Raw genomic sequence first — 25,676 nt, 5'->3', positions numbered from 1 at the left:
TTCTCCCCTAAAGCAGGTCATAAAACCTAGAAAGGATCTTTGACCTTCCCTAAAGCAGGTCATAACACCCTCGTGTGAGAGGTGGCCTTTTTATGCCCAGAGGACAGGAGCATCCTCATCTCCAAGGTCACAGGGACACAGAGAGGAGGCTGAACACACAGGCCTTGCTCAGCTTCCCCAGCTTGTGACCATTCTATTATATCACACTCCTTTTCCCTGTCCTATTTCTCCACAACTCTCCATTCTTCACTACACCTACTACAAAAAACACTCCAGTTTGTTTCTTCATTTCCTAACGAAGGTTCCTGGGTCACGCAAAACCTCCATTGCATAAATTCACACACTCTTCTCTTGTAACTCTGTCCTTTTTATAGGGGCCTCAGCCATGAACCTAAGATAAGTAGAGGAAAAGATAGTTCCTCCTTTGCAGTAACAAGATTCATTGAATAATTTATAAACATCAAGGAGCCCATCTCTATCCCAAATTGCAAAAGGCCATTTCCTGGAGCCAAGTGTACGCGTGTCTATGACATCCGCGTCAACCATGGCTCCCGCTCAGCAAGGATGGGCTCGGGAAAGGTTTTTTGAAGCATGGAAGACAGCCAGGTCTTCAAATGACTTTTGAACATGTATCAGTTTTGGAAAAGCAGCAAAGGAGAATCAGCCAAGTTCAGAGTACCACAAAGAAGCTAGTTCTTAAAGCTCCGTTTTGACTGCCCAAGCTCGGGAGGCCCAGGAAGGCACTGCCTGGCCAGCCACGCGCCAAGCGCTCCCCAGGGTGGATGCGGCTGCAGAAGTTAGAGTGCAGAAAATATTGTTTCAAATTGTTCGAGGCATCAAAGATAATGCTGCCTGCTCAAAACCACCTAAGTTTCACACGGCGGTTGAGCTAACGAGAGGCCGGCCCCATGCACCTGCCCCCACCTGCGCCACTCTTTCCGCTGTGGACTGGGGGTCAGAGGGCAGAGAGGGGCTCACCCTCCCTGGACAGGCCTGTGCTGGGCACTGGTGGTGGGGAGGGAGAGGCCCTCTCAGAGGATCAGCACATCCGGCTTGTTCAGGTGCTACCTGGTCGGGCAGGTGGCAGAATAGGGCCACAGATACTTCCACCTAGCGTCCAGGCTGCTCTTCCTCATCCTCCACCCCCTCCATCAGGGCGGGCCTGTGACTTGCTTTGACCAATAGAATGCAGCCAAAGCGACGTCGTCTGACTTTCTGAACAAGGCCTAGGGGGCAGGGCAGCATCTGATTTTTGTAGGAACCCAGCCTCTCTGCATGGAAACCCAAGCTGGGGGACACCGGGTTCCCCGCTGACAGCCCAGCCAATGTCACACATGAGAGTACATGTGGATGTCGGGACCAGCCAGCCCGCGGCCCACCGGATGCTTCAAGGAGCAGAGGCCAGCCATCCCAGCCTAGCCCTGCACAAGCACGGGCCCTCAGAAGGGCCACTTACGACTTTCCTGGGCTTGGTAGGGTGACCAGCAGGCCCTGCAATTGCGGGAGTTCCTTGGAGGCAGGGCCTTTGACTTTATAATCGGGATGGCCCTGGGCGGAAGGGCACAAGCTGGTCACCCTACTGTGTGTCCGGGACTCTCAGGTCTAAGATAGAGAAGTCGGGGCAAACCGGGACAAGCTGGTCACCCTAGGCCCTAGGCACATGTGCCATCATGAGTCCCTTCCTTCATAAAAAAGTATTAAAAATATTTCATGACCAAATTGGTATAAAAACAAATAGATTTATATATTTAAAAATTTTCTTTGATCTAAAAGTTTGGTTTTTTGTTATGATTTTTAAAAGAAATTGAAAGATGTTCAAGGTCCCTGAGGCCCCGTGTGCCCGGGCACTCACTGTGCCTGACGGGGCAGTCGGCCCTAGGCAGAGTGTCGGGCTTGGTGGCAGTGGGATCACGTGTTAAGAAACCCAAGCCTGGCGTGGGTTTCCACAGGCCCAGGAGGACAGGCCTGACAGCTCTGTCAGCTGGGAGGGGGAGGCTTGAGGGGGAGTCTCGCCTCTGGAGAGCAATTAATAGGCTGGTTAATGTATTGGACGTACCTTCCAATTTCTAGATTGGGACGATGTTTTATCAAGTAAAATAATTGTAAGATTTTCTATTTCCCTAAGAGCGACCAGAGAAGTCACAAACCCTGCTGGAGTCAGGGTTCGAGTTTGCCAGAGAACAAATTTCACAGAAGCAATGAAAACCAAAAACAAAGTCATGATTTGACACACGAATCCGGCTTGTTCAACACACTATTTACATTACCGTATGTTCGTCCAAAAGGACTCCCCCACCCGAGGGTGTCCGGCAGACCCGCGGTACTTCCCCATCTGCTGTTTCCCTCGAGCCAGGCATCGCCCGCCTGACGCCGGACCTTTGCCCAGGTGCAGGTGTGAGCCGGGGAATACCTGTGAGAAATTCCTCCCTGTTGAGATGGGACCGGGCCTCCCTCCCTGAGCTTAGTCGCTGCCGCGCCCCCAAGCACAGACGATAAACCACTCACAGCAGACAGAAGACTCCGCGTTCCTCTCCTTGCAGCAGCACTTGAAACACTTCCTCACCACCATGTAGAAGTAGGCGAAGACCACGAAGGGGAAGGGGATGTTGAGGCGGCTGCAGTACTCCTGCACCAGGAAGTACCTCTGGAACTTCCACACCTGGTCGTTGTTCTCCTGCACCGTGCCCACCGTGTAGCTGGCAAGGGGGAGAGAAGGCCAAGGCTTAGCGGTCCACGTGCCTCATCCTTTCATTGCCACGCACGGCGACCCTGGTATTAAGCTATTTCTGCAGTCGCTTAAGTCCAGACTGGGGAGAAGAATCCGTCCTGGTTGAAGGGCCAGGACAATTCCCCACCGGGCGACCTTCACTTCATGCTGGGCCCAATGTGTGTTTGGCTTTGGGTACAGTTTTTTTTTTTTTTTTTAATCACCAAAAAAATGTTCGATGAACTTTAAAAGTATTTTTAGTTCAAGATTTTTCAAAGATTCTCTCTTTTCATTCACTATCATTGTGTGACATACAAAAAGCCCCAAGCTGTTGACCCTCCTAGGGATGATGTGCCCCTCACACGGTTAACTGTAGACAGTCTGGGAAAACAGTTTGTTAGCACTAATCAAGAGCCCTGAAAACATCCATCCCTTTGACCCAGTGACTTTACTCCTGGGAATTTAACCTAAGAATAAGGGAGATACAGAGGAAAAAACTATAAATGGATATATACACATGGTTGTTGCCCACGACGCTATGGGCAACAGCCTTCCTGCCCCACGGGAAAGGAACAACCTAAATGTTTAACACTAAGATAATTGTTATGGTTAATCAATATGATTTCATTATGCAGCCATTAAAAATTATGTTCATGAATAATTCTTATACTTTGGGAAATGCTTATATATATGTTAAGTGAAACAGGCTCAAACTTGTACTTACAACATGGTCTCACTACGCAAATCACAATTAATAGAGCAACCCGAGTGGTGATCATCTCAGGTGTTCTTCATTCTGGTTTCCATTTGCTGTCCCAGCACTGTGCAATGACTATGAATTACTTACATAATTATAAAAATATCTATTTTGTGTCCTACCCCAAAACTGATTATTTCAATGATTTTTCAGTTACAAATTAAACCAAAACTATAAAATAGGTTAACACTTATTATATAACAGACACTGTTCTAAGCAGTCTGCTTAAGTTAATTGGTTTAATCTACAAGCAACTCTGTGAGGTTAAGTACTGTCACCATCCACAGTAAGCAGATCAGGAAATTGAGGTGCAGCGCGGTCAAGCTGTCTGAGTCCCTCAGCCAGGAGGTGTTGAAGCTGGGATGTGGACCCTGCCATCTGGCCCAGCGTCCCTCAGCTTCACACGACACAATACCACCTCAGAGTGCAGCGTGAAAGGTTTTCAGCAATGCTCTATTTCAAAAGGATTCTATAGGACTGCTTCCTAGCTTAGCATCTTAGATAACTACAGAGCACTTTACAATTTGTAAAGTTCAAACATCCAAAGACACTTTTATTGCTAGTATCAAATCATCCCTTCGAGAGCCAAAGAAGCAGCCGTGAGCTATCTGAAATCTGCACGCAAACCCTGAATGGGAGAGTGTTAGGTTCTCCAAATTCTGGGTAATATCTTCAGAGGCCAAATCTAAATGAAGAGAATAGGCAGAGACACTGTTTACAGTTGTCGTGAGACCTCATTCTTGCACCTTGGTACACTGCAGTCTAAGACTTAAATATCTTAAGCTAAGAAAAGATCGTATACCTACTCAAAACACTAACCTACACAGACAATGGTGATGGCTTTGCTTACAAGTTTAGCTTTGCTTGTCTTGGTGTTTAAGGGTGCATGGAACGCCTCTGGGGTCTACGCCACGTCCTGGATTCTGAGGAAGGTAGATCTTTGTAGCAAGTGCCTCTCGAACAGGGAGAGGTCTCCAAAGGGAAGGGACCCATGTTTATGGAATATTTACTATACATAAGCTCCTATACTCGGCATGTAAAATGGTTACTGAAGGATCCTCACGTCAATCCTGAATGGCAGATTTTTTCAGGAGGAAAACAGGCAGGGCTGTGATGTTCTCCAGTGAAGCAAACTGGATCGAGCGGTCAACCCCGCGTTTCTTCCGAATGTAGGTCAGGTTGCTCTGAGACTGATACCGAGCACCATTATCCACCCTCCTGCCTGCAAAGAGGACTGCACCCCTCTGCCGCTGCCATGACACAGGACAACAGCACCCTAGATTGATGAAGTCCAGAATAACCATCCCCACTCAAATTATTGTCCCTAGAAGTAACATAACCTTTTACATATCTAGTCAAAAATCGATTTTACTCACTGCCCCAAAATCAAACATAAAAAAAGCAACTATACCATTTTAGTGCATCAAATATTGTTGTCTGAGGTTCTATCCAAAAGGAAGTAATAAGTTCTATTGGAAGAAGGAATATTTAGGATTCTTAGAGCAGGGGAAAGGCAGGCAGGACTCCCTCCCTTCCTCAGAGAGCTCAGAGTGGAACTGTAGCTGAGAAGGGTCACAGAGGAGGAGATTCGCACTATGCGTTAACTGCTCACTCAGAGTCAGGGAAAAATGGCTCATAACTTCCAGATCATCTAGAATAGGGATTGGCAAACTGCCACTCAGGGGCCAAATCCAACGTCCCCACCTGTTTCTGTACAGACCACGAGTTAAGAATGGCGTTCACAAGGCAGAGAGGAGGGGACGGGTGCAGCATGGCAGGAGACCGCCTCTTTCTGCGCGTCTGGCCAGACTAAAGCCCCTAGCCAGCCCCCACGGAAAGCCTGTATTTAGGCAGTACCCATCAACAAGGCTTTGCGTTTGTATCGTTCTCTATTTCAAAGGGCTCTGCCTTGTATGTCACCATTTCATGTGTTCTCAGGACAACCCTGTTGACTATGAGGACCCTCCAGTTGGAGTGGCAGCTCCTCCTGTACCTCGGGGCACGGTGGATCCGGGAGCAGCATTCCTTTCCCCGACAAATGCTGAAAATCCCTATGCACACCCCAGGGGGCACAGGTGAGCTGGCTGGTAAGTGGACATTAATACCCGAAAGCCGCTTTGCATATATAAGGCTGAGGTCTATTTATACATTGAGGTCCACCTTTCCCGCATGACAGCAGCTTCCAAAATGTTCTTTTTCTCTCAAGTGAGTTCCAGACTCAGCGAAATAGACATGAGTGTTCTCCAGGGGAGGCTCATAATTGAGCATTGCTTCAAACTACTTTGCTAAAATAATTTTTGTATTCTTTAGACATTGTTTTCAAATTCTGTAGAGGACAGACTGAACTCTGCAGAGACGGGCTTTCTGGTGCCGCCACCAAAGCATCAGAGCGGCTTAGAGATCGTCTCTCGTGCCCAGGGTCTCACCTGTCCCACTCAGACGGTTCCCCAAGCCTCCCTGCCCACCACTGACCACCTGCTGTCTTCCCTGAGAGAATTGTGCCATTGTCCCTTCAACTCTACATCTCCAGTGACATCTTGTGCCCTCAGAGTCCTGTCCTAGGCAAATGCCCAGCTGTCTGGAGATCTGTAGTGACAGCCGAGGTCCATCTCCTGAAACCAGCCAAGCACCCTCAGCGGAGTGGGAGAGGAGACGGGGGCAGAAGCCCCCACGAGGGACAAAACTGCAGAAATTCACTGAGATTGGAGATGTTACTAAGAAACAACAGACATTCAGAATTCAGATAGCTTTGCACATAAATGAAATCCAGAAGTATGTTAAAAGAATAATATTCCGTGACCACAGAATAGAAGGATGACTAAATATTAAGAACATTTATACAATTCATTGTTTGTATAATTCATCATAATACTAGATCAAAAGGAAAAATATCATTTCAATAGTTGCTAGAAAGTCTTCTGGCAACATTCAACATCCTTTTCTGATTAGGAAAAAAAAAGAGAAGAAGAAAGGAGCTTAATAAACCAAAAACAGGAGGAACCTTCCATGACATGATAAAAAGTAAAAGAAAAAAAGAGAATTCAGTAAGGAGACTTGTTTCAAAATAAATAAAGAAAACCTTAAAATTCTTCCTACATATCAAAAAGTAGTCACTGAGAAAAACATAAGAGAAATAGTATCTCTCTCACAGCCACAAATGGCTGGAAATAAATGAACAAGAAACCTGCCAGACCCATACGAAACAAATCATAAAAAACTTCACTGAAAAATTACATACATTGAAAAAATGGAGATTGTACCATTTTTTTCTGGATGGTAAAACGCCAACTTTCCCTACACAGTTCTATAAAGTTAACATCATCACAATAAAATTCAAGGACTTTTTTTTGGAAGAAGAAAGAGGAAAGCATTCACAAGATGAGCCCTGGACTTCTCTGACAGTTAAATCCGTAAGAAAAGCCAGGAAAGTTTCGAATAAGAATAATGAGGGGGGCTTGTACAACAGATGTTAAAATGATTTAAAAAAAAAAAAAAAACGAAAAAAAAACCTTCAGTAACCAAAGCCATTTGGTAGTAAAAACCGAAACAGAAAGACCGATCAACAGAACAGAATGCAAAGTCTGCAAAAAATTCACAAAGAAAAAGTCAACGCTAAAACAACGCAAGAATTTTACAATGAAATGCAACACGAGAAACTTGTCAGCTAGATTCCTATCAGGTGAACACCTCCTCCAAACTTTTCCCAGATTGCAGACATTTTTCTTTGTCACTCCTCCCTGGCACGCCAGCAATATCTGGCCAGTACTGCTCCATGGCCGGTGGTGACCCTGACTTTTTGTCTCTCCCGATGCCACGGCGTGTATGTCTGACACATCCTGGTTTCTCTCACACGCTGCCACATCAAAAAAGCAGGGACAATGCCAACAGCGGCCAACAGCAAGAGACAACCAGCTATTTCATTGCACTGATTTTTGAAACAATTCAAGTTAGTTCATTGCTAACAGAATAACACAATTAAGATTGTGCCATACAACTGAGTGAAGACCCATGTGCTCTGCCTTCACCTTTAGGAAAATGTCCAAAATCTTTAATATGCCATCAAAGACTCTCTAGAACCCAGCCCCTGCCTCCCTCTCCACCCTCCTTGGCGGCTGATCCCTGCCCAGACTGGCCTATCTCCCTGCCTCTCCCTCTCCCACCAGTGCTCCGGGTTCCAAGTGCAGGGTCCTGACAAATGTCACCTCCATGTGGTGGCTGCTGCAGTTCCTAGGTTCACCTCCAACAGTCTCTCACAATTAATAGCTCCCTCCTCTGGAACTAGCCTGTCCAAGCTGCTTACATTACATCCTGTTATATTATATTCAGTATGTTTACATGTCATCCCTTCCCTTAACAGCAGGAACTTAACTTCTCTCTGCCTCCAGCTCCTTATTTGTGCAATGGTAGTGAGTCTGCACCTACACGAAAATGATTACTAATTAAAGGAGGCGGCGCACCTAAAGCACTGGGACCCGCGCTCTGCGTGGAAGAGCGCTGACAAACACTCGCTATCGTTGTCATTACGATTACCTGATCTCTTCTTCTTATTCTTTGCACCCCATTTGGATAGCCTGCCTTGGACCGCTGGAGTAGCACCCAATCTCTAGTTTGTACCAGGTGATTCGTTTCTTCTTTCTACTTTTCTGCATATGTATAATAAACATATATTATTCCTAAGATTCTAAAAAACTTATTCTTAGAAATTATTCTACATCGGGACACATTTGATGAGTCCTTTTCATAACTGCACAGGGTGAATGCTTCTTCAGGACGCAGAGCTTGTAAGCGCCACAGCTCCTGAGACGACGACCCGGAGCCATTTACTGACTTTAAATTCACTTCCTGCCTCTGATAAGCCACACAGGGCCTGTGATCGATACTTCTAATGCAGAATAATCGCAGATGTTCACAGCCATTTCCTCCCACTGTTGAATACCACCCAGAGAGCTTTCCAGTACTCCTTCAGAATTCCCACGGGTGCATTTACACTGCAGTTAATAAGGTTGCCACTGGGTATGGTTAAGCTTTTAAATGAATATTTTGATGTGGGGCCAGGCAGGGGTCACAGCCCGGGGCCTTCTGCTCTCAGAGTAAGCTCCAACAACTCCAACAACGATCAGAAACGTTCATCTGAGGATTTCACCCAAGAATCACAGCGGGGTGTCCCCTGATGCTCTTGAGTCCCCAGATAGGGATCAGTAAGGCAGAGGCCTCTGGCTTAAGCCAGGACTCATCCAGGAGGCTCCCAAGGGAAGGGATGTCCCCAAAGTGTGTCACTTTAGCACCATACGTGGCAACAGTGGGGTCTGGTGCGATGGCTCAGGCCCCGTGGGGAAGACGCCTGAGTTTCGCGGCCAGGACCACAGACGCTGAGCCGCTGGCCTTGCACCTCCTTAACTGGGGAATGGTGGGTGGGGCTCCTGTCCCGCTCAGCTCCAGTGTCCATCGTTCCATGATCGGAATGCAGGTAATGGATGACAAAAGTGACAAGGTCCTCGTGACGGCTTCTGTGAACAGCTCACAGCAGATTCCTCACTGAGACTCACGGAGTTAGCGGAACTCAAAGGTCACGGCATCTGGAGCTGTCGGCCTTTGTGTGTCCTACAGGAACCGCCCGGTGCAGGCAGCACAGCTCGTCACCGCGAAGACCCAAAGCCATCCCGTTTCCTCCTCACTTCTGCTTCAGGTTTGGGGATCGGTCCGCTCTTCCTCCCCTCTCATGGATATATAAGGGCCCATTTCCTGCCTGTCCTCTCTGCCAGCCCAGACACTGGGCCCCTCTGATGTTTGGACGTCACTTGGACAAATGACAATCACGACATTGTCTGGCTGCCTGTGACTCAGGCAGGCCCCTGGATTCCCGAGTCCCTCCCTGGCACCAGTTAGGGGCGATGAGGGAGAAGGTTGCACGTTCCCTCTTTAAGGCCACGTGACACTAACAGCCACAGGATCTTTGTGGCCCCGCACGCGGCACAGAGCAGATGGTATGCATTTACGTGGCGAATCCCTTGCTGGTCTGTTATTCGGCATTGACGCGTCTCAGTGTATGATAATACGACACCCCAGGAACTAAGCTCGTAACTGATAACTGAATAATGAACTAAATGCGGGTAAGAACCTGTTCTTCCCGCTCATGGAACAAACCATGAAATGCCAGATGCAGAAATTATAAGCACAATCTCCATGCTCCGGAGTTTGCTGTGCAAGAGCAGAGTGCCGTGGGGGCCAGGGAGTCCCCGCACAAAGCTGGGAGGCCATCAGGGCACACCCGGCAGAGGACGATGCGTAGCTTGTAAAGGGCGAGCAAGCATCAGGCAGGAGAGCGTCGGGATGGAACATGGAATCCAGAGAGAACGAGCACACGCAAAAGCATCAGCCGTGACGGGTGACCCTGTTCAAGGATGAACACGTGACGGGTGACCCTGTTCAAGGATGAACACGTGGGTACCTGCCAGGGGAAGGTAGCAGGGGAGGAGCCTGGAGCTGCGTTCAGAGGCCAGGGCACGGATGGCCTTGGGAAGCCGAGGAGCCTGAAATTTGCCCTGAAAGCTGTGGGGAAATACTAAGACCCTTCCAGAATGTTAAGCAGAACAATGACATTTTAGAAACATCACATCACTATGGCCGAGGCGTAGAGGGTGGGCCGGAGGAGGAGTTCTCTGGACACCGGGAGACCAGATGGCTGCCCACTGCTCAGTCCCTTCGACGTGTGGCGTCCCCAGAGCAATATGCCCCCACCCAGGCCCACCCCAAGGGAGGCCACTGACCCACAAAGGCAGGTGCCCCTGCTCTGCAGTCCCTGTGCATCTGGGAATCTCAGGGCTCTAGGTGACAACTGTCTTTTCCTTATTTTCTAAATTATGGAAGTAATGTGTGATCATTGTAACAAGTGAAATATACACTCGATTTTTTATGTTCTTGTTTTTCATTGTTAGAAAACACGATTATACCATAAAATTAGTCTGCGATTTGTTTTTTATATTTAAAAAAACCATCCTTCCAAGTCACTAAATGTAGATGTAATTTTGTCTTTTTAAAAGCTGCACAATTCTATAATATGGATATTATACACTTTATTGGACCAGTCCCCTATGACAGACATCAACAAGGTCCAGTGAATAACTTCGTGCATATATCTTTAGGATAGATTCCCAGATGTGAGTGTCAGGTCAAAGGTCTGTATGTGATTCCGTTTCATAGCTATTTTCAACCACTTTGCAAAGGACGAAAGACAAGTTGCGTTCCCAGTCGCAACGCCCACTTCCCAGTGTCTCAACGCCAGAGGCCCCCCCCCCGAACCTTCCTTCACCTGATGGGCTCAAAACCAGCATCTCGTTGTTTTAATCTGAATTTTCCTACCCACAAGGCTGGGTCCCTTCCCATAGACTTATTGGCCATTTGAACTTTCCTTCTCTGGATCGCTTGCTCATTTTCTCTGACAATTTTTCCATGGAGTTGTCTTTCTCTGATAAATTTGCAGGAGTTCTTTCTGTATTAGTTATTAAAAGCTTTTGTTCATCGTAAGCGTCAGAAACATTTCCCCAACCTATCATTTGTCGTTTGACTTCCTTTGAGGTATCTTTGATCTTAAAAAAGTGCCTTATGAAATCAAATGTGTTTATCTTCTCAGTCTTGGCTTCTGGATTTCTGGTTTTGACCAAAAAGTTCTCTTCCACCCCAACGTTTAGCAAATAATGTATTAAATTTGCATATTTGTTTGTTAATTGCCGGACTGTGCTGGGATTCTCGTACCTACAATGACCGTCTACCTCAAAGGAGCAACGTGAAACTAAACTCCCACCGAAACTACCATGTGGGACTTTTAGGAACCCTCCTAAGAAACATGGAGGGAAATGGAAAACATCATTTTCCAAATATCTTCGGGACAATTTCCCAAAGCCAGTACCAACATTTTACAGTCACCATATTCTTCTTCCCCAGCCTTGTTGGACGTGAGCCCTCAAGGGGAGTGATTTTCCGGACTCTGCTCTTTGTATTTTGATTTCAACTGAAATTTTTAAAACACCACCTAAAGTCTGATTTGAACTCCTAGAATCCATGCCACTGAACCCCATAAAAGTCAAGGCACTTGGAGGCGAGGTGAACTGCACTTCAGTCACCACCGTGCCAGCTTCACGGCAGTCTGCGGAGATTGCTAAATGGATGCCACGCACAGTCTGGATTCACTGGAGGTCGCCATAGCTGCTTGTCTTTGGTGTCGAATAAACACATCTTTAATATGGTCCCTTTAAGGCCACCACCCGCTGGACACCACCAATCCCCTCCAGACCTCTAACATAATAAGTTCCTCAAGGGTAGACCTTGGCTGCTCTGCTCCCAGCACCTCCAGCCCTGCCTGGCACGGGGCCTGGCACCAGCACCAGGTGGACACCTGGTGGCCACGCGGCTAAGCACATACCCGAACATGGCGACCAGCAGGTTGACCAGCAGGATGTTGGTGGACAGCATGTAGATGCACACCAGTGGGATGGTGATCCACTCGGGGAACCGGGGCAGGTTTTGCTCGTCCAGCTCCACACACAGTGGTTTGGACTCGTTCCCAGTGAAGGTGCAGTGGGAAAAGTCATATGTGGTCCCTGAAGACGTAGAAACCAAGAAGCAAAGTGAGGACCCTCTGGAGGGGCGAGGGAGATGGCACCCCTAGGGCCACAAGATGATGCTCATGGAGTGTCTTATGCACTTTGTCCAAACAAGGTACAAGCCTTAGAACCACCTTTTCATCTACTCAGCACGTATTTACTGAGCAGCCACTATGAACCAGGGACTTTACTAAGATCAAGATCAAAGGAAGGGCAAAGTAGACATGTTCTTTGCCCTCAGGAAGCTTCCAGCCTCTTTAGGTAGATAGATGATTATCTACCGATTAACCACACCAGTTTAAACTTTTAGCTCATGAGAAGTGCTAAAAAGGACATGCACAAGGTGCTACGTGGGGGTAAACTGAGGCAGCCCATTCAGGAATCGCTTTCCCAAGAAAGAAGGGTCTCTGGACTGAGAGCAGAGGATGAGCAGGAGCCAAGCACATGAACTAATGAGGAGGGTGGGCACCCAGAGCATCCTGACAGAGGCAGCAGCATGTGCAAAGGCCCTGTGGTGTGTGTGTGTGGGGGGAACATGTGTGGGAATGAGATGTGCAGGGACTAGACATGTTTTTTTACCTTTACACTAAAAAAATGATGAGTAGTCATTAGACTGTTTTAAACAGAAGAACAACACATCAGATTTTCTTTATCGGAGGATAAAGGATGGCTCTGGCCACAGCACAGATCAGGAGCAGAGGGGACTGTAGGGAGATCAGGACTAAGAGTCAGGCAGCCAGTGATGAGGACAGCTTGGAGGTGGGTGGCAGTGGGATGAGAGAAAGCGGCAGTAGTTCAAAAACATTTAGGAGATAAAATGAAACTAGCTGAGAAATTAGATACAGGGGGTGGGGGGGTGACGTCAGAGGAAGTGTCGAGGATGACATTGAGGCTTCTGATGTGCACAAACGCATGAACGGTGGTGACAGACCCTCCCGCGGGGGCCGTGGAAGAAGCCTGCGTCTGGAAGGGAGTGTCGAGACTTTTCATTTGGACGTGCCGAGGCGCGTCCGAGCAATCTCGGAGGAGACGGCAGTGGATATAAACGTGTGGCCCCTGGGAGTGGCTCTGGGCCAGAGACCCTCACCTGAGCACGTGCGTGAGGCTGTGCCGGTCAGTCAGGTGCCCTGCGGGGAAGCGGGTGCTATGCTCGTTTGGCCCATGATGGCACTGAGAGGCAGCAAGGTGGGGTCGCTTCCCAAGGGTCCACAGCACGTTGGTGGCTCACCTCCATCTGAACCCCACCTGCCACTTCCCTTTAGGTCCCCGGTGCCGCGCCCCACCGGGGACTAAACCCACCGACGTGGAGGGTTGTCGTGAGGACGAGACGCACCCGCTTGTGCGAAACGGCAAGCATGGCGTGCAGAGCGGGAACACTAAGCACAAGGCGCCTCCCTCGCTGCGTGGGAAAAGAGCTGCTTCTCAGACCTCGAAAGAGCTTCAGCAGAAGGGGCCAGAGAGACTGCACCAGGCCAGGAGGCTAACGGAGAAAAGGACGGGGACTGCGAAATGCGACCATAGGGGCAGGCACTGGACCAAGGAAGCCACCAGGATCATTCGTGGCAGGATAGGAAGTGATGAGCCCAGGCTACTGTTGTCGACATCCTAAAGATGCCCTAGCCAGTTCCTTCAGAACATGCCCAGTTTGCGTAAGCCCACACTTCCTTATGCAAACTGGGTCCGCGCCACCATTAGCCTGCCTCCAAAACCGGCTGGCAGTGGGCTGATGCTGGAAGTCTAAATTCCAGGTTCCAGTGTGAAGTTTTCAACATTGCTCTTTTTGGAAGAAAGGGGTGCCCAGTGACTCTGTTATATAGAGGAGCACAACTCGCAACACTCGTTTCTAAACTAGGGAGTCTTGCTGCTTTCAATTGCCACCTTGCTACTGAAAATAAGAGAAACACTATTTTTTAAAAGGTTTAAACATTGAAATGTTGGGCACATGTCTGTGAGGCTGACATAAAATCTTGCTTGGGGAAAATAAAGGTTTTGAGGGATTCGTTTTCAATCCACAGTGCTGGACCCACATCGCCGGTGTACTTCTGAAGATGCCATCTGAGGGTCAGCCCCGGAGGTGGGTTCAGGAAGCAACTCCCTCCTCCCAGCGTCTCCACGCGAGCCGAGTCAGGCTTACCATCCACGTCACTGGGCACCTGGCCGAACATGGCCAGGTAGGGCTCGTAGATGACCGAGCGGAATATCCACCTCCAGCGATGCTCGTTTTGCCTGAGGATCCCCTGCCTGGCCACGCCAAAGGCCACCATCCACACCGCAAACAGGAACAGGAAGAAGAACACGTCGATCAACTGCCAAGAGAGGACATTAGAACGGAGTCGGGACTGCATCCACGGTCGCCCGGTCCACTCGGCCTGGCCATTCTCAGTGGACCACGGAGAAGGGCAGAGGTTCCAGGGCCCGGACCATCTAAGTCACCCAGAGTTCACGTGCTGATTTGCAAAAATAGTCGTCATCATCTTCGGTTCTGGGGTCATCTATTTTCCAGAATTAAAACCGACTAATGCATTTGTGCCTGCTGGTGTCCAACCAGCTCAGCAACAGCGGATTTCTGAGAGCCCGGCTCAGGAGCAAAAGAGGGACCTGAGATTGAGAGGACCCCTCTGTCTCTACTTCATGGGGTACAAGGTGCATTACTCAGGCCGTGGATGCCCTACAAGGCCTGGCTGGGCCGCTACACAGTCTGTACGTGTCACAGAACTGCACATGTACCCACACGTTTGTACACATAAACAAATTTTTAAATTAAGGAAAAAAACCTGATACAACCTGAAAAAAAAGATGTTCATATTCTTTAAATCTCTAAATTTTTTTGTAGTTTTATTTTTTTTTTAGGAAAATAAAAATCATCCTATTAAACAAGAATGAAGAGTTTAATTTTTAAAAAGTTGTTGCACACATAGCATGACTTCATGGTGACTGGATGCCTCAGATATGCTTTGAATTAAAACCACAGAGACCTCAGCATTGGAAAGAAACTTCCAGATGAGCTAACCCAAACGCCATCTGATTTAAAGGTGGAAACAGCGGAGGTTTGGACCATCTGGAAAACAAAGTTAGGGAAGCAACCACCAGTGTGTAATTCTTTCTGTTATACATACAAAGCAAGTCTGGCATCACCTGTCCCTGTATCTGTGTTACACAGTGACATGATTCAGGTTCCAGCCCTCACTGTGTGCCTGGCTCACTGTTTGTCTCTAAATGTATCAACCTCTTTAGACTCAACTGTCCACATCTATAAAATGGGTGTAAAAGTCCTTCCCCTGCCTACACTCTTAGCAAATTGTTAAGACTCAAATGAAAGCACATTGTAAAGTGTAAAATCTAAATACGTGCAGTGTTATTTGTTAGCCATGCACTGAATGACACTATTTGCTCCTAACAACCATCTTTTGTTAAATTTTAACCGTGGAGAAGCCCCTGATGTAACACATGAAAGAAAGTAAACCTCACTGATTGTGAAATGCAACAGTCACTCTAGGGACAAAATCCCGTCTGTCGACGATTAAAGGAACTCTGGGTACAGCAAGAAAAATGATGACGACCAGCGTTCTTGACTCTTACCATCCTCTGCAACATTATGATCTTGGGTCCTAAGTTTCTGCTTACGGTGAAAATGTGGATCAACCTCAGGGTGAAGATAATGTAATCCAGGCAGAAAATGACTCGCCCAGAATACAGAGAGCTTTTGTTAGAACTGTGGAGCCTGTGGGGGAAGAGGGGGAGAGTTTGTGAGATATTGACAACGCATTTCAAAGTCTGCTTTCTACCAACAACCAGCTGTCAAGGAACGGCCAAGAGCTGGGAGGTCGAGCGAGTGGAAACCGGCCAGGGACATCACCCCCCACAGGCCGTGGTCTTCTGACCCCGAGGGCTCGAGTAGAGGCAAGGACAAGAGAGGACACTACGGTAAGGACAGCACACCAGACTGAGCTCTCAGCGGTCCCTGCCTCATTTGTGCCTCATCCTCAGACACCATTGCAGGGACCCAATCGTGTCACCTCCGCCTGTCCTGGCTCCCAGGCTTCCGTGATGATGGCTGTTCCGAACCCGTCCTGCCAGCCATTTGTGACTTCTCCTTTTCATTTCCCCCGACGAAACCCACCTTGTTCACACTGGACCATTGGATGAGCTAACCACCTGCTAATGTGGTCGCTGAAAACTATATGTGCTTTTTAACTAGAATGATCTAGAAATCATGTCCAGCCAACTGTGTTCAAACACTGGGACCTTTCACTGAAGCAGAAAGGGAGGTTATTTGAGGAGGAAATGGAGTCCTTATCCTTCAAATTGGAGGGAGAGCACTCACTGTAAACCATCTCATTCTTTATAGGTGTATGTATGAATAGTTAAAGGGTGTTAAATAGTTAAAGTGACACCCTTTGAAAGTACAGCTCAAATATAACTGCCACCTTTATCTTAAAGCTATTTGGGGAAGCCAGGCCTGGAGGAATGCAGGCGCCGGCAACTCCAGTCACGGTTTGGAGCGTACCCCAATCTCTCTATCACACACGGGGCACATTCTTTTTTGCCTTCGATGGTAATCTTGGATTGGTTTTTCTAATACTGTCCTCAGCTATGGGATTGAGGAAACATGCTTGTATCTGAGAGGGAAGACTCCATAGCCACGATTTGAGTCAAAGCCAAGTGCGTTTTCACACAGCCTGAAATGAAACAATACTGTACGATATTTAACATCCTCATCTTCCTCTTCTCTCCTCGATTTCTAATGATCTCTCCCCAAAGTCTATAAGAACAAAGAGAAACGTCATAAAGACCCCTTTCTAATTACCAATCACTGGGAGGGGGAAGAAAGGAAACACAGCTTTATGCCAAACGAGCTGTATCTCTAAAAAGCAGACACAACAGCCTTTCGTAAAAATCTCTAACGGGGAAAACAAAACCAAACAAAAACAATAGACTTCCCTTGGGACAGAAATGGACAAAGAGCTATTCTCCACTTTTGTGCGCCGAACACCAGTGCTGGGGAAGTGATGAGGACTCACCGAAACGCGATTCCTGCTATGAAGTAGAAGAGCCCCAGCGTGTCCATAACGTTCCACAGGTCGGTGAAATAATTCACCCCATTCATGTACCACTGCACAGAGAGGGACAGAGAGGGGACATCAGCAGCTTGGAAACATCAGCCACTTCCATATTTTCAAATGTCCACTCATTTTTTCCCAGGTCTCTTCTGAGCCAATGATGTGTCTGCTTATTCTTCCATATGCCAAGTAAGCCCCACACATGCCTCGTGCTAATCCTGGGGATTGGAAAACGGGCTGCACTCTGGCCGTTCTGTTCTTCATGTGTTGCTGGCAAAATCGAAAAAAAGGACATATGTATCCTGACTGTTCTTTCAAGATGGACATGCAAAAAGTGAGTACAACCTGTGTAGGCAAATGTGGAACATCTGGCCGTGGACAGTGGTGTAGGCTGTGCATTGCACAGTTCTAAAGAGTGTTATCCATACTGTTGTCATCATAGATTTGTGTATTTACTGTAAAGTTTTTCTGGAATATGGCAGTAAAATATCTCGATTAAAAGAAACCTTTTTTTAAAAAAAGTGTATATCCAGATGCTGCTTGTGGCACCTATGTATGTGGTCACAGGAATGACTGACAGAAACAGTGTGCCTCAGGGACCAATTTGTAAGTATCGGTCATGATTTTTTGGAAGAAAATATGTCAGGAAAACATTGAGACAAAGAGGAAAAGGATTATCCTTTAGAAGACTGCATCTGGACACCCTCTATAGCAGTCCCTAAACTAGATTTGAGTAACTCCAGGGTGGTCATCTAACCCTCTTGTTTATCCATCCGTTCAAAATATATTTACTGAGAGCACATGGAGTCCCAAACACCTGTGCCAGGCTCCTGAGACACAAAGATACTGGACTAGGCGCAATGCTGATTCTCAGGAAATCTCCTGTTTCGTGGGAAAGACAGACGCTAAACACATTTAAAAGGAAACGTGCTGAAGTGTGGCCCGGGGATAAGACTGGAGCCCCAAAGCGAGTTCAAATGAGGAACCACCACTTGTGCAAGGCAGGAAAACACAGCAAAGAAGTGTCAGCAAAGGAACATGGCGCTTCCTCATTTTAGTAAATGAACTCACCGATATGTGTCTGTCTGGTAGTCGGATATTATATTTCCTACTTTGCAGCTGAAAGCAAGGCCTCGAGAGGCCAAGGAACTTGAAGAGCAAGTGGGGGGTGGCCCTGTGGTTCTGAATCTTAGCAGCTTCCCCCCACATCACTCTGTTCCTTCAGATCCCACAGAAACCCTACCGTCTCAGACACGGAAGGGATTTAAGACACATCATCAACTTCTCAAGAAGTATTTCCTTTCCTTCACTTATAATTCAAGTAGAGCTTGAGTGGACCAAGCAGGTGAGGGCATCACGAAATCAAGGTTGGGGCAGCTGCGGTCTGACGACATTCCACCGTGCGAAGACTGACCCCTTGGGCTCAGAAACTGGGCAGGACCCCTGGGGAGGCAGCAGGAAGTGTCCTCTTGCTGGTGCCAGCAGCCTGATTACCAAACACCCACAACCATGTGCTCTTCTGGTGCCTGGCAAGGTGAGGGCGGTTGAGACAGGCCCTACCCACTGCCAGTTCCTCCCTGTAAAACCCCGGTGGGAGAGGTCGGTAGGTACTGTCACCCTGCACTGCCCCAGCCCAACCTCGGCCCAGGGGACTTTCAGAATCCTGGCCTGCATGGGTCAATTCTGGGGCTCAGAGGTACCCCTGCAGAGAGGAAACACCTTTTAAAATGAAAAGAGGCCTCTTCTCTGAGTAGAATGCTGGAGACAGGCTATACTCATAAAACGCCAAGACCGTATTTCTTCTTATCTTTCAGAATTTGGAAATTCAACAGGCCTCAGGATTGAACAGTGCCCTCTGTGAAGACATAATGGAATTTATCCCATTTTAAATAAACATCCGCAATGTCTGTTTAATGGACCCGAGGGTTATTTAGCAACTGTATCTGCCCTTATCGACTGCCTCGGTTCAAAATTCCAAATATAGCTTTTTGACGCCAGACACAATCTAAAACAGGTAGCATCCTGTTTGGGTTTTTGCCCCTAACGAGTGTGAACTAGGTTAATTAAGACAGCACCAGCCCAGCAGAACTGTTTCTTAGGGACAACCAGTCACACGTGGGATGGCAAAGGCATGAGTCTGCAGACAAGAAGAGAAGCAGCGACCCCCAGTGGCGGGTTCTCTAAACAACAGGAATCTTCATGGCTGTGCTCTGTGACCGTAGATCCACAGGTCAGAGCTGTAAGGCGGATGGAGACCGAGACGGCAGAGCCAGACAGGCACCCAGACTGCTGACCCCGAGCACAGGCACTGCCCACACCATTCATGGCTTTCGTACACAGTATTCCTGAATTAAAACCGGTCCATTCAAAGACAATTCTTAAAAGAAGAAGAAGAGATGCTTATTAAACATCCTCATCGTTCCCCTTTGTAGCCAGCATCAACCCATTATAACAGCACACAGGACAGGTGGACTGAGCCAGCTCCGTGGGCATCCCTTCCTCCCTCAGGCCCATGTTCCTTCCCGGATGTTCCTGCCGACCCGCCCCCAGCCGTCCACTCCCCGTCAGAGTCCCTGCCTTCCCTGCGTCCTCCCTGAGCAACACCTCATGCTACACCTGCCCAGGGTCCTTCTTCAAGCAAAACGTACCCATGCTGAACCTCCTCCTGCATGACTCATGCAGGTGACGTGGTTGCTAAGTGCACACACGAAATTGACATGGAGATGTTTGCAATTTACGACTTCAGGTTTTACTATTGCGAGTGCCCAGGGCCCACCACCCCATGGACGTGAGACTCCCCCTCCCAGGGTTGCTCCAGTGCTCATCTTCTCTCTTTGAAAGCTCCCAGAAATCATCTCTAACTTGTAGAAAGCTCCAGAAGGGCAGAAATATTTATCTGGTTCATCGCTGTATCCCTAGTGTCTAGAACAGTGTCTGGCAAACACTAGGTGCTCGGTAAATATTTTGTAAAAGGAAAAACACATGCATGAAACGTTTGGTGTAAGCCAAGGTGCATCTCCCTGTAGCGTCCATCCTGGGCAAGCTCTGCCTTCCAAAGCAACCCCACGTCAGTCCCCTCTCCCAGCCTCGCGGTTTCCATAGATGCCTGAAGGAACCAAGTACTGTGCGGACTTGAACATCAGCTTCTGTGTCTTAATGCAGCCGGAGACAGGGTCGGGGACAGGACTAGGGGAGAGATGTCTGAGAACACAAAGGCAGAGAAGCAGCAGGAAAAGTGCTTTTGACTTTTTACCAACCATTCCAAGAAGAGGCCACCAAAGCGCCCTCTGCCCAAAAGGGCACCCACTAGCACCTTCATGGGAGGGGTGCGGGCAGGGCTCCTCTCCAGCCCCAAGTGCTAGTCCATGAGCCGTCACCATGGCCACCCACATGGCCATGCTGGGGCCAAGCCCTTAGGTTGAATTATGAGGACCCTGCCTCATCAGTTCACTTATTAAAACACACGCACCTGCCAGAAACATGTCACTACCAGCCCCTGTGCTAGCCCTGGGGGTCCCAGATGAATGAGAAGCAAATGTCCCAATCAGATCATCCCCATGCCATGTAGCCATGTGTTAGGAGGCCGAGAAACTCAGGGGCGTCAATGCCAGTGGAGCTGATGCAAGAAGAGATGCGCTGGGTACCGTGCGAGGCCCCATCTTCTCGTTCCCCTCGGCAACCTCTTGCAGTAGGAAACACCCACGTGAGGATGAGGAACCAGTCAGAGAAATTAAGTAAGTTACTAGCAACCGTCTCTCTGCAGCTCCAGCTGGTTCTCACGCTCTCTCTCCCCTGCCCCATTTGTGCCTGAGACTACGCACTTCTCCCCAGGGCTGTGACTCCGCCATGGCTGGACTCTATTCGGCGACTACATCTAAGATGTGGGGCTGCTCCCTTGAGATGCAGAAACCAGACCATGACATGTGTTGCTCAAGTTCCCACAAACCCTGCGCCTTTTCCGGCAAGCGAAGCTGCCTCCCTCGTCATCTCCACGGAAGCCCACGGGACGCGGTTCACACGTGTGACTCACACGCGGACGGCCCGTCAGAGGCCTGTGTGACCAACGGCCTGAGCTGCCCGGCTGCCTCTCCGGTGGGCTGCCCTCCACACCCACCAATCTCCACAGACCGGGAGAACCCTTTGGCACGTGCCCCCTCCCTGGACAGACACTGCTGTGGCCTTCCCCGTCCAGAGATGAGACGTCAGTCCCCTCTCCAGGCGGTGAGAGTCGGGGCCCTCCCCGTTTCTCCCTCCCTCTCGGGAAGGCTAAGCTGGGAATGCCGTCGTCTTCTCCCCGAGGTCCTGCTGAAAGGCACCAGCACGAGAGTGGAGGAAAGAGAAGCCCGGGCCTGGGACGCGACCACCCTGGTTTGCAGGTGTAACTGGTTAGAAGGGGACACGCATGACCTCGTGCAGAGCGAGCCCCTGCAGCCGGCTCGCGGCTCCTGGTTAGACGAGTGCTGTCCTCGCACTGTCACTCCGGCCTGGGTGAGTCTCCTTCAGTCTTTCTCTGCTTCTCCCAAACAAGGTGTGTCCGCGTCCCTGCCGCTGCCAACACGTCACAAGTCAAAGCACAGAACTAGGAAGTGGAAGATGGCCACTGAGAGAAAGAGACAGGTGGCAGGTGTCACGGGTCAAATTGTGTCCCGCAAAATTCATACAGTGAGTTCCCAGGAACCCCAGTACCTCGGAATGTGGCCTTGTTTGGAAACAGGGTCACTGCAGATGTGAAGGCAAAGAAAAGATCACACTGAAGTTGGGTGGCCCCTGATCCGATACAACAGTGTCCTTATGAAAGGGGGGGACTGGGACACAGGCACGCACACAGGGAGAGCAGCGTATGAACACGAGGACAGGGAGCGGAGTGATGCATCAACAAACCGAGGAATGGTAGATTGCCGACCGACCACCGGAAGCCGGGAGAGGCCCGGGACAGATTCTCATTCAGAAGGAGCAACCCTGATCTCAGACTCCAGGCTTCCAGAACTGTGAGACATCGAACCTCTGTTATTTCAGCCACCCTGTCTGTGGTTTTGTCGCGGTGGCCCTACAAACTAACGCGGAAAGCCTGGCCTGGGTGGGGCTGTGGCCTCGGCAGGCTGACTCAAGTTACAGAAATCCCCTGCACGGCAGCAGGACCCAGCCTGGGGGACAGCTGCCGGCCGACAGGAAGCCCTATGACCTTGCCGTGTCCAACACTGACAGGTGTCATTTCGCTTCTCCTTCCTCCACCTCCACGCCAGCTCCGCCCCCTCCGCACCTCCCACCTGCTAGGCAAGGAAGGGCAGATGGGGGCACTGGCGCCGGGAATGCCCCCACTGCCACCCCCACAGAGACGTCACTCACTGATCAAGACAGGCTCCAGCAGAGAACAGACAGACCCTGAAATCCCTCCCAACCCAGGACTCCTGGAAGTCACCAAAAAAAAAAAATGCGTCGGAGTTGGTGTGACAGGTGAAGCCACCTTGGGATTCGTGTACTCGTCAGTGACTCTGTAAGGCAAGAAGAGCGTCCTTCACCCCTGCAGATCTCTTGCAGTGTGGGCCATTGTACCTCATAAACCGCCAGTTCCCAGTGCACACTTGCTGAATTGATACATTCTCTGGAATGGGTCTCAGGAGGGACAAGAGAAATGACAGCAGTAGCAGTTCTCAAACAATTTGCAAACTGCTGCTAAGTCTGGAAGGATTTCTGGGATGACTTTTTATAATGGCTTAGGGATAGCACCATCCTTCACTATGAACACTTATTCTCCAACGATTACTAACTAAGCACCCGCTACCTGTGAGGTCTGGGCTAGAGTTTGGATTCAGTGGCAGAGACAGAATGCCAAAAAAGGCAGATCCCAAGAAACTGCAGAAAAGCATGAAGAATAATTCACACCAACTCCCTAAAACCCACAGGGACTTGCACGGCTTCAAAACACTATCGGTCTGACCCGCTGGGGTCGAAAGTCCTGCCAGCTCCACGCCCCTTGTCACGCTGCCCGGGTGATGGCCACGGCAGGAACGGGAACTGCTCCTGATGACGGCAGTGGGTTTAAGTCCAAGGTCGCTCTTCCCTTCGAACACACTCCCGTTCCTGGCTAATTCATCTCCGTCAATTAACGCGAAAGAAGTGACCCCAGCAAGAGCGGGTTCGGTTCTGAGAGATCTCACTGCATTGCTACGAGCTTGCAAATGCCCTTCGTGCTCGTGGACTATCACCTAACGGGGGCATTTATTTTGGGAAAATAATGACTGTTGACCTTCAGAAGTAACTTCTGCTCCTCTTGGCTTTAGAAAAATGCCGTTCGCTGAGGAAAGGAAGAGCTGCCCGATGGCGCGGCTGTCCTACCTGTCTCACTTCATCGCAGAAGAGGACGAAGACCAGCGCGTAGAGGACCAGCTCGGGGGGCTGAGGCACAGAGTGGAAATCCATGAGCAGCACGTAGGCGAACAGCAGCAGGAAGGCGATGTAGAAGACCACGTTCCAGGAGAAGACCACGAAGGGGGAGGTGAAGAAGGCCACGTAGTACCACAGCAGCTTCTTGTGCTTGTCCAGGGGCTTCTTCCTGGACCCGGAGGTAAGAGCAGCGTTGGCATCGTGCAGACACGTGACGGCGCAGCTGTGTGGGCTCCAGCCCCCCTTCCAGACACAGCCCAACACAGACCCACGCTGGGAGGAGGGGCAGGGTCGAATGGCGTTCTAAGGTGGACCCAACCAAAATCCAACCCTTGGCATTTTACGATTGAAAATCCCAAATTCTACTCCAGATATTGAAGACACGACCCCACCTCTACTGGTTTGAATCAAACACAGGAAAATCCAGGGAAGATACCAGACTGAATGCATAGGCACGGGTGTGAACTAGTGTGAAGCTGCAAGCCTTGCCATCATTTGCACAAGAGCACATACACACACGCTCCAACACACACACTCACACACGTACCTAAACGATACAAAGCCACAGCCCACCAAGGGTATGATAAACAGACACAGAATAATCTTCCAGTTCTTGGTGTCCCGGGAAATCTCTCCATACCATTGCTTGGAAAGAAAATTCTACAGGGAAGCAGAGACAAAAAACGTAGATCCTTACCAACACAACAATATGCAGGACGGGACGCGATCTTTCTTCCCAGCCCCACACCCTCCCCAAAACATGTAATGCTCTGAATCAAGGCCCTTATTCTTTTATATAATTTGCCTGAATTCTAAGGGGCTATGATAAAGCAATTTAAAATTTTATTTGATTTTAAGTCTTTTTCTGAATTGGGTTATGTGAACTTTAAATAGAGGATGTGTGAGTCCAAATTCCAAAAACCTATGAGCATTTAACCAACTCTAGTTTTTGTTACGTAAGTTTAAACAATTATCTCTCTAGCTCCTTTCTCTTCAATGATCCCAAATTCTCAGGCACAGCCAATGCTACCTGTAGAGTCCCCAAGGACTCATTTCTGGAGGCAGACAGGTGATGCTTTTGTCAGAAAACTATAAGTACATCAGGAAGGGAGAGACAGCTGGTGTCTAAATGTCAATTCAAGCTGAAATGCCTGAAACAGCTTTCCCCAGACTGCACCAACCCTTGAAGTTGGGACAGGAGGGCCTTTCAAATGAAGGTGGAAATCAGAAAACTCACGTCATCTCTAAGAGCTAGAGGGGTGAGCACAGACCCGACCACATCCAAGGAACGCACAGCTCTCAAAAAAAGAGCCCAACTACCCCTGCTATGGCTTTTATATTGGAGGGGAGGCTTCTTTTTAATATTTTTTAATGCTGTTAATAGCATCTGGCATTTCTGGGCACGTTGGTTGGCGGCTGAGTGTCGTCTACCTGGACCCCGGGCTGGGCAATGAAATGCTGGTCTGTCGCCTCCACCGCCAACTCCAGGCAGTTGCTTCCACCCCAGGCTTCACAGGAATAGACCAGCAGTTGCTCTGCCAAGTCCTCGTCGTTGCTGTAACACTCCGTGAACAGCTCTGCAGCGGCATCAACACAGGGAGAGAGAAGCTGGAGTCGGGGCTGAGCACACCCGAAACTGTCCCCCTCCCTGGCCCAGGCCACCCTTGAACCCAACAACAGCCTCTGTGCAGAATCCAGACTGAGAAAAGGCACAGGGAGTGCCATCAGGACACAACTCTTCACTGAAGAACGGTTTCCTTTGGCCACACCTTACCATGCGGAGCTCCGGCGGCAGTAGGTGACAAGAAACACTCAGTGATTTGAGCTGCGATGAATGCGGGAGCCTGCTCTTTGCTGGGCTCCATCTGGGCTCAGGCAACAGAGCCTCAGCGACGGGGAAGGGACCCTCTGCCTCCCCTCGACCCCAGCAGCCCTTCCCCCATTCATTTACATTCCGCGCTTTCCTGGCGGATCAGGCGCAGCACAAAGAAACGGGGTGGGGGTAAGAGAAATGACCTATTGCATTAAGGGTGTGCTTATATTTCATTGCCTAACAACAAAGAAATTATTGGTGTGCAGATCCTCAGAGGAAATTTTTTTTAAAAGTCAAGACATGGCTGGGCACGGTGGCTCACGCCTGTAATCCTAGCACTCTGGGAGGCCGAGGC

The 25,676-nt window shown here is 49.2% G+C and overlaps 1 protein-coding gene across 1 annotated transcript in view; it reads right to left on the bottom strand.

Moving 5' to 3' along the window:
- Positions 1-25,676, bottom strand: part of TRPM8 (transient receptor potential cation channel, subfamily M, member 8) — a 68,327-nt gene that overhangs the window by 12,543 nt on the left and 30,108 nt on the right. The window contains exons 14-21 of the mRNA XM_012648859.1: positions 24,940-25,085; positions 24,056-24,168; positions 23,461-23,677; positions 17,086-17,177; positions 15,644-15,785; positions 14,199-14,370; positions 11,884-12,061; positions 2,506-2,696 (exon numbers count right to left, since the gene is read on the bottom strand). Of these exons, the coding sequence (XP_012504313.1) occupies positions 2,506-2,696; positions 11,884-12,061; positions 14,199-14,370; positions 15,644-15,785; positions 17,086-17,177; positions 23,461-23,677; positions 24,056-24,168; positions 24,940-25,085 (1,251 nt within the window). The remainder of the gene's footprint in view (positions 1-2,505; positions 2,697-11,883; positions 12,062-14,198; positions 14,371-15,643; positions 15,786-17,085; positions 17,178-23,460; positions 23,678-24,055; positions 24,169-24,939; positions 25,086-25,676) is intronic.

This window comes from Propithecus coquereli, unplaced genomic scaffold (genome assembly GCF_000956105.1).
Source record: "Propithecus coquereli isolate 6110/MARCELLA unplaced genomic scaffold, Pcoq_1.0 Scaffold295, whole genome shotgun sequence".
NCBI classification, from domain to species: domain Eukaryota; kingdom Metazoa; phylum Chordata; class Mammalia; order Primates; family Indriidae; genus Propithecus; species Propithecus coquereli.
Note: the sequence above shows the minus strand (reverse complement) of the source record. Positions and strands in the feature narration are given on the sequence as shown.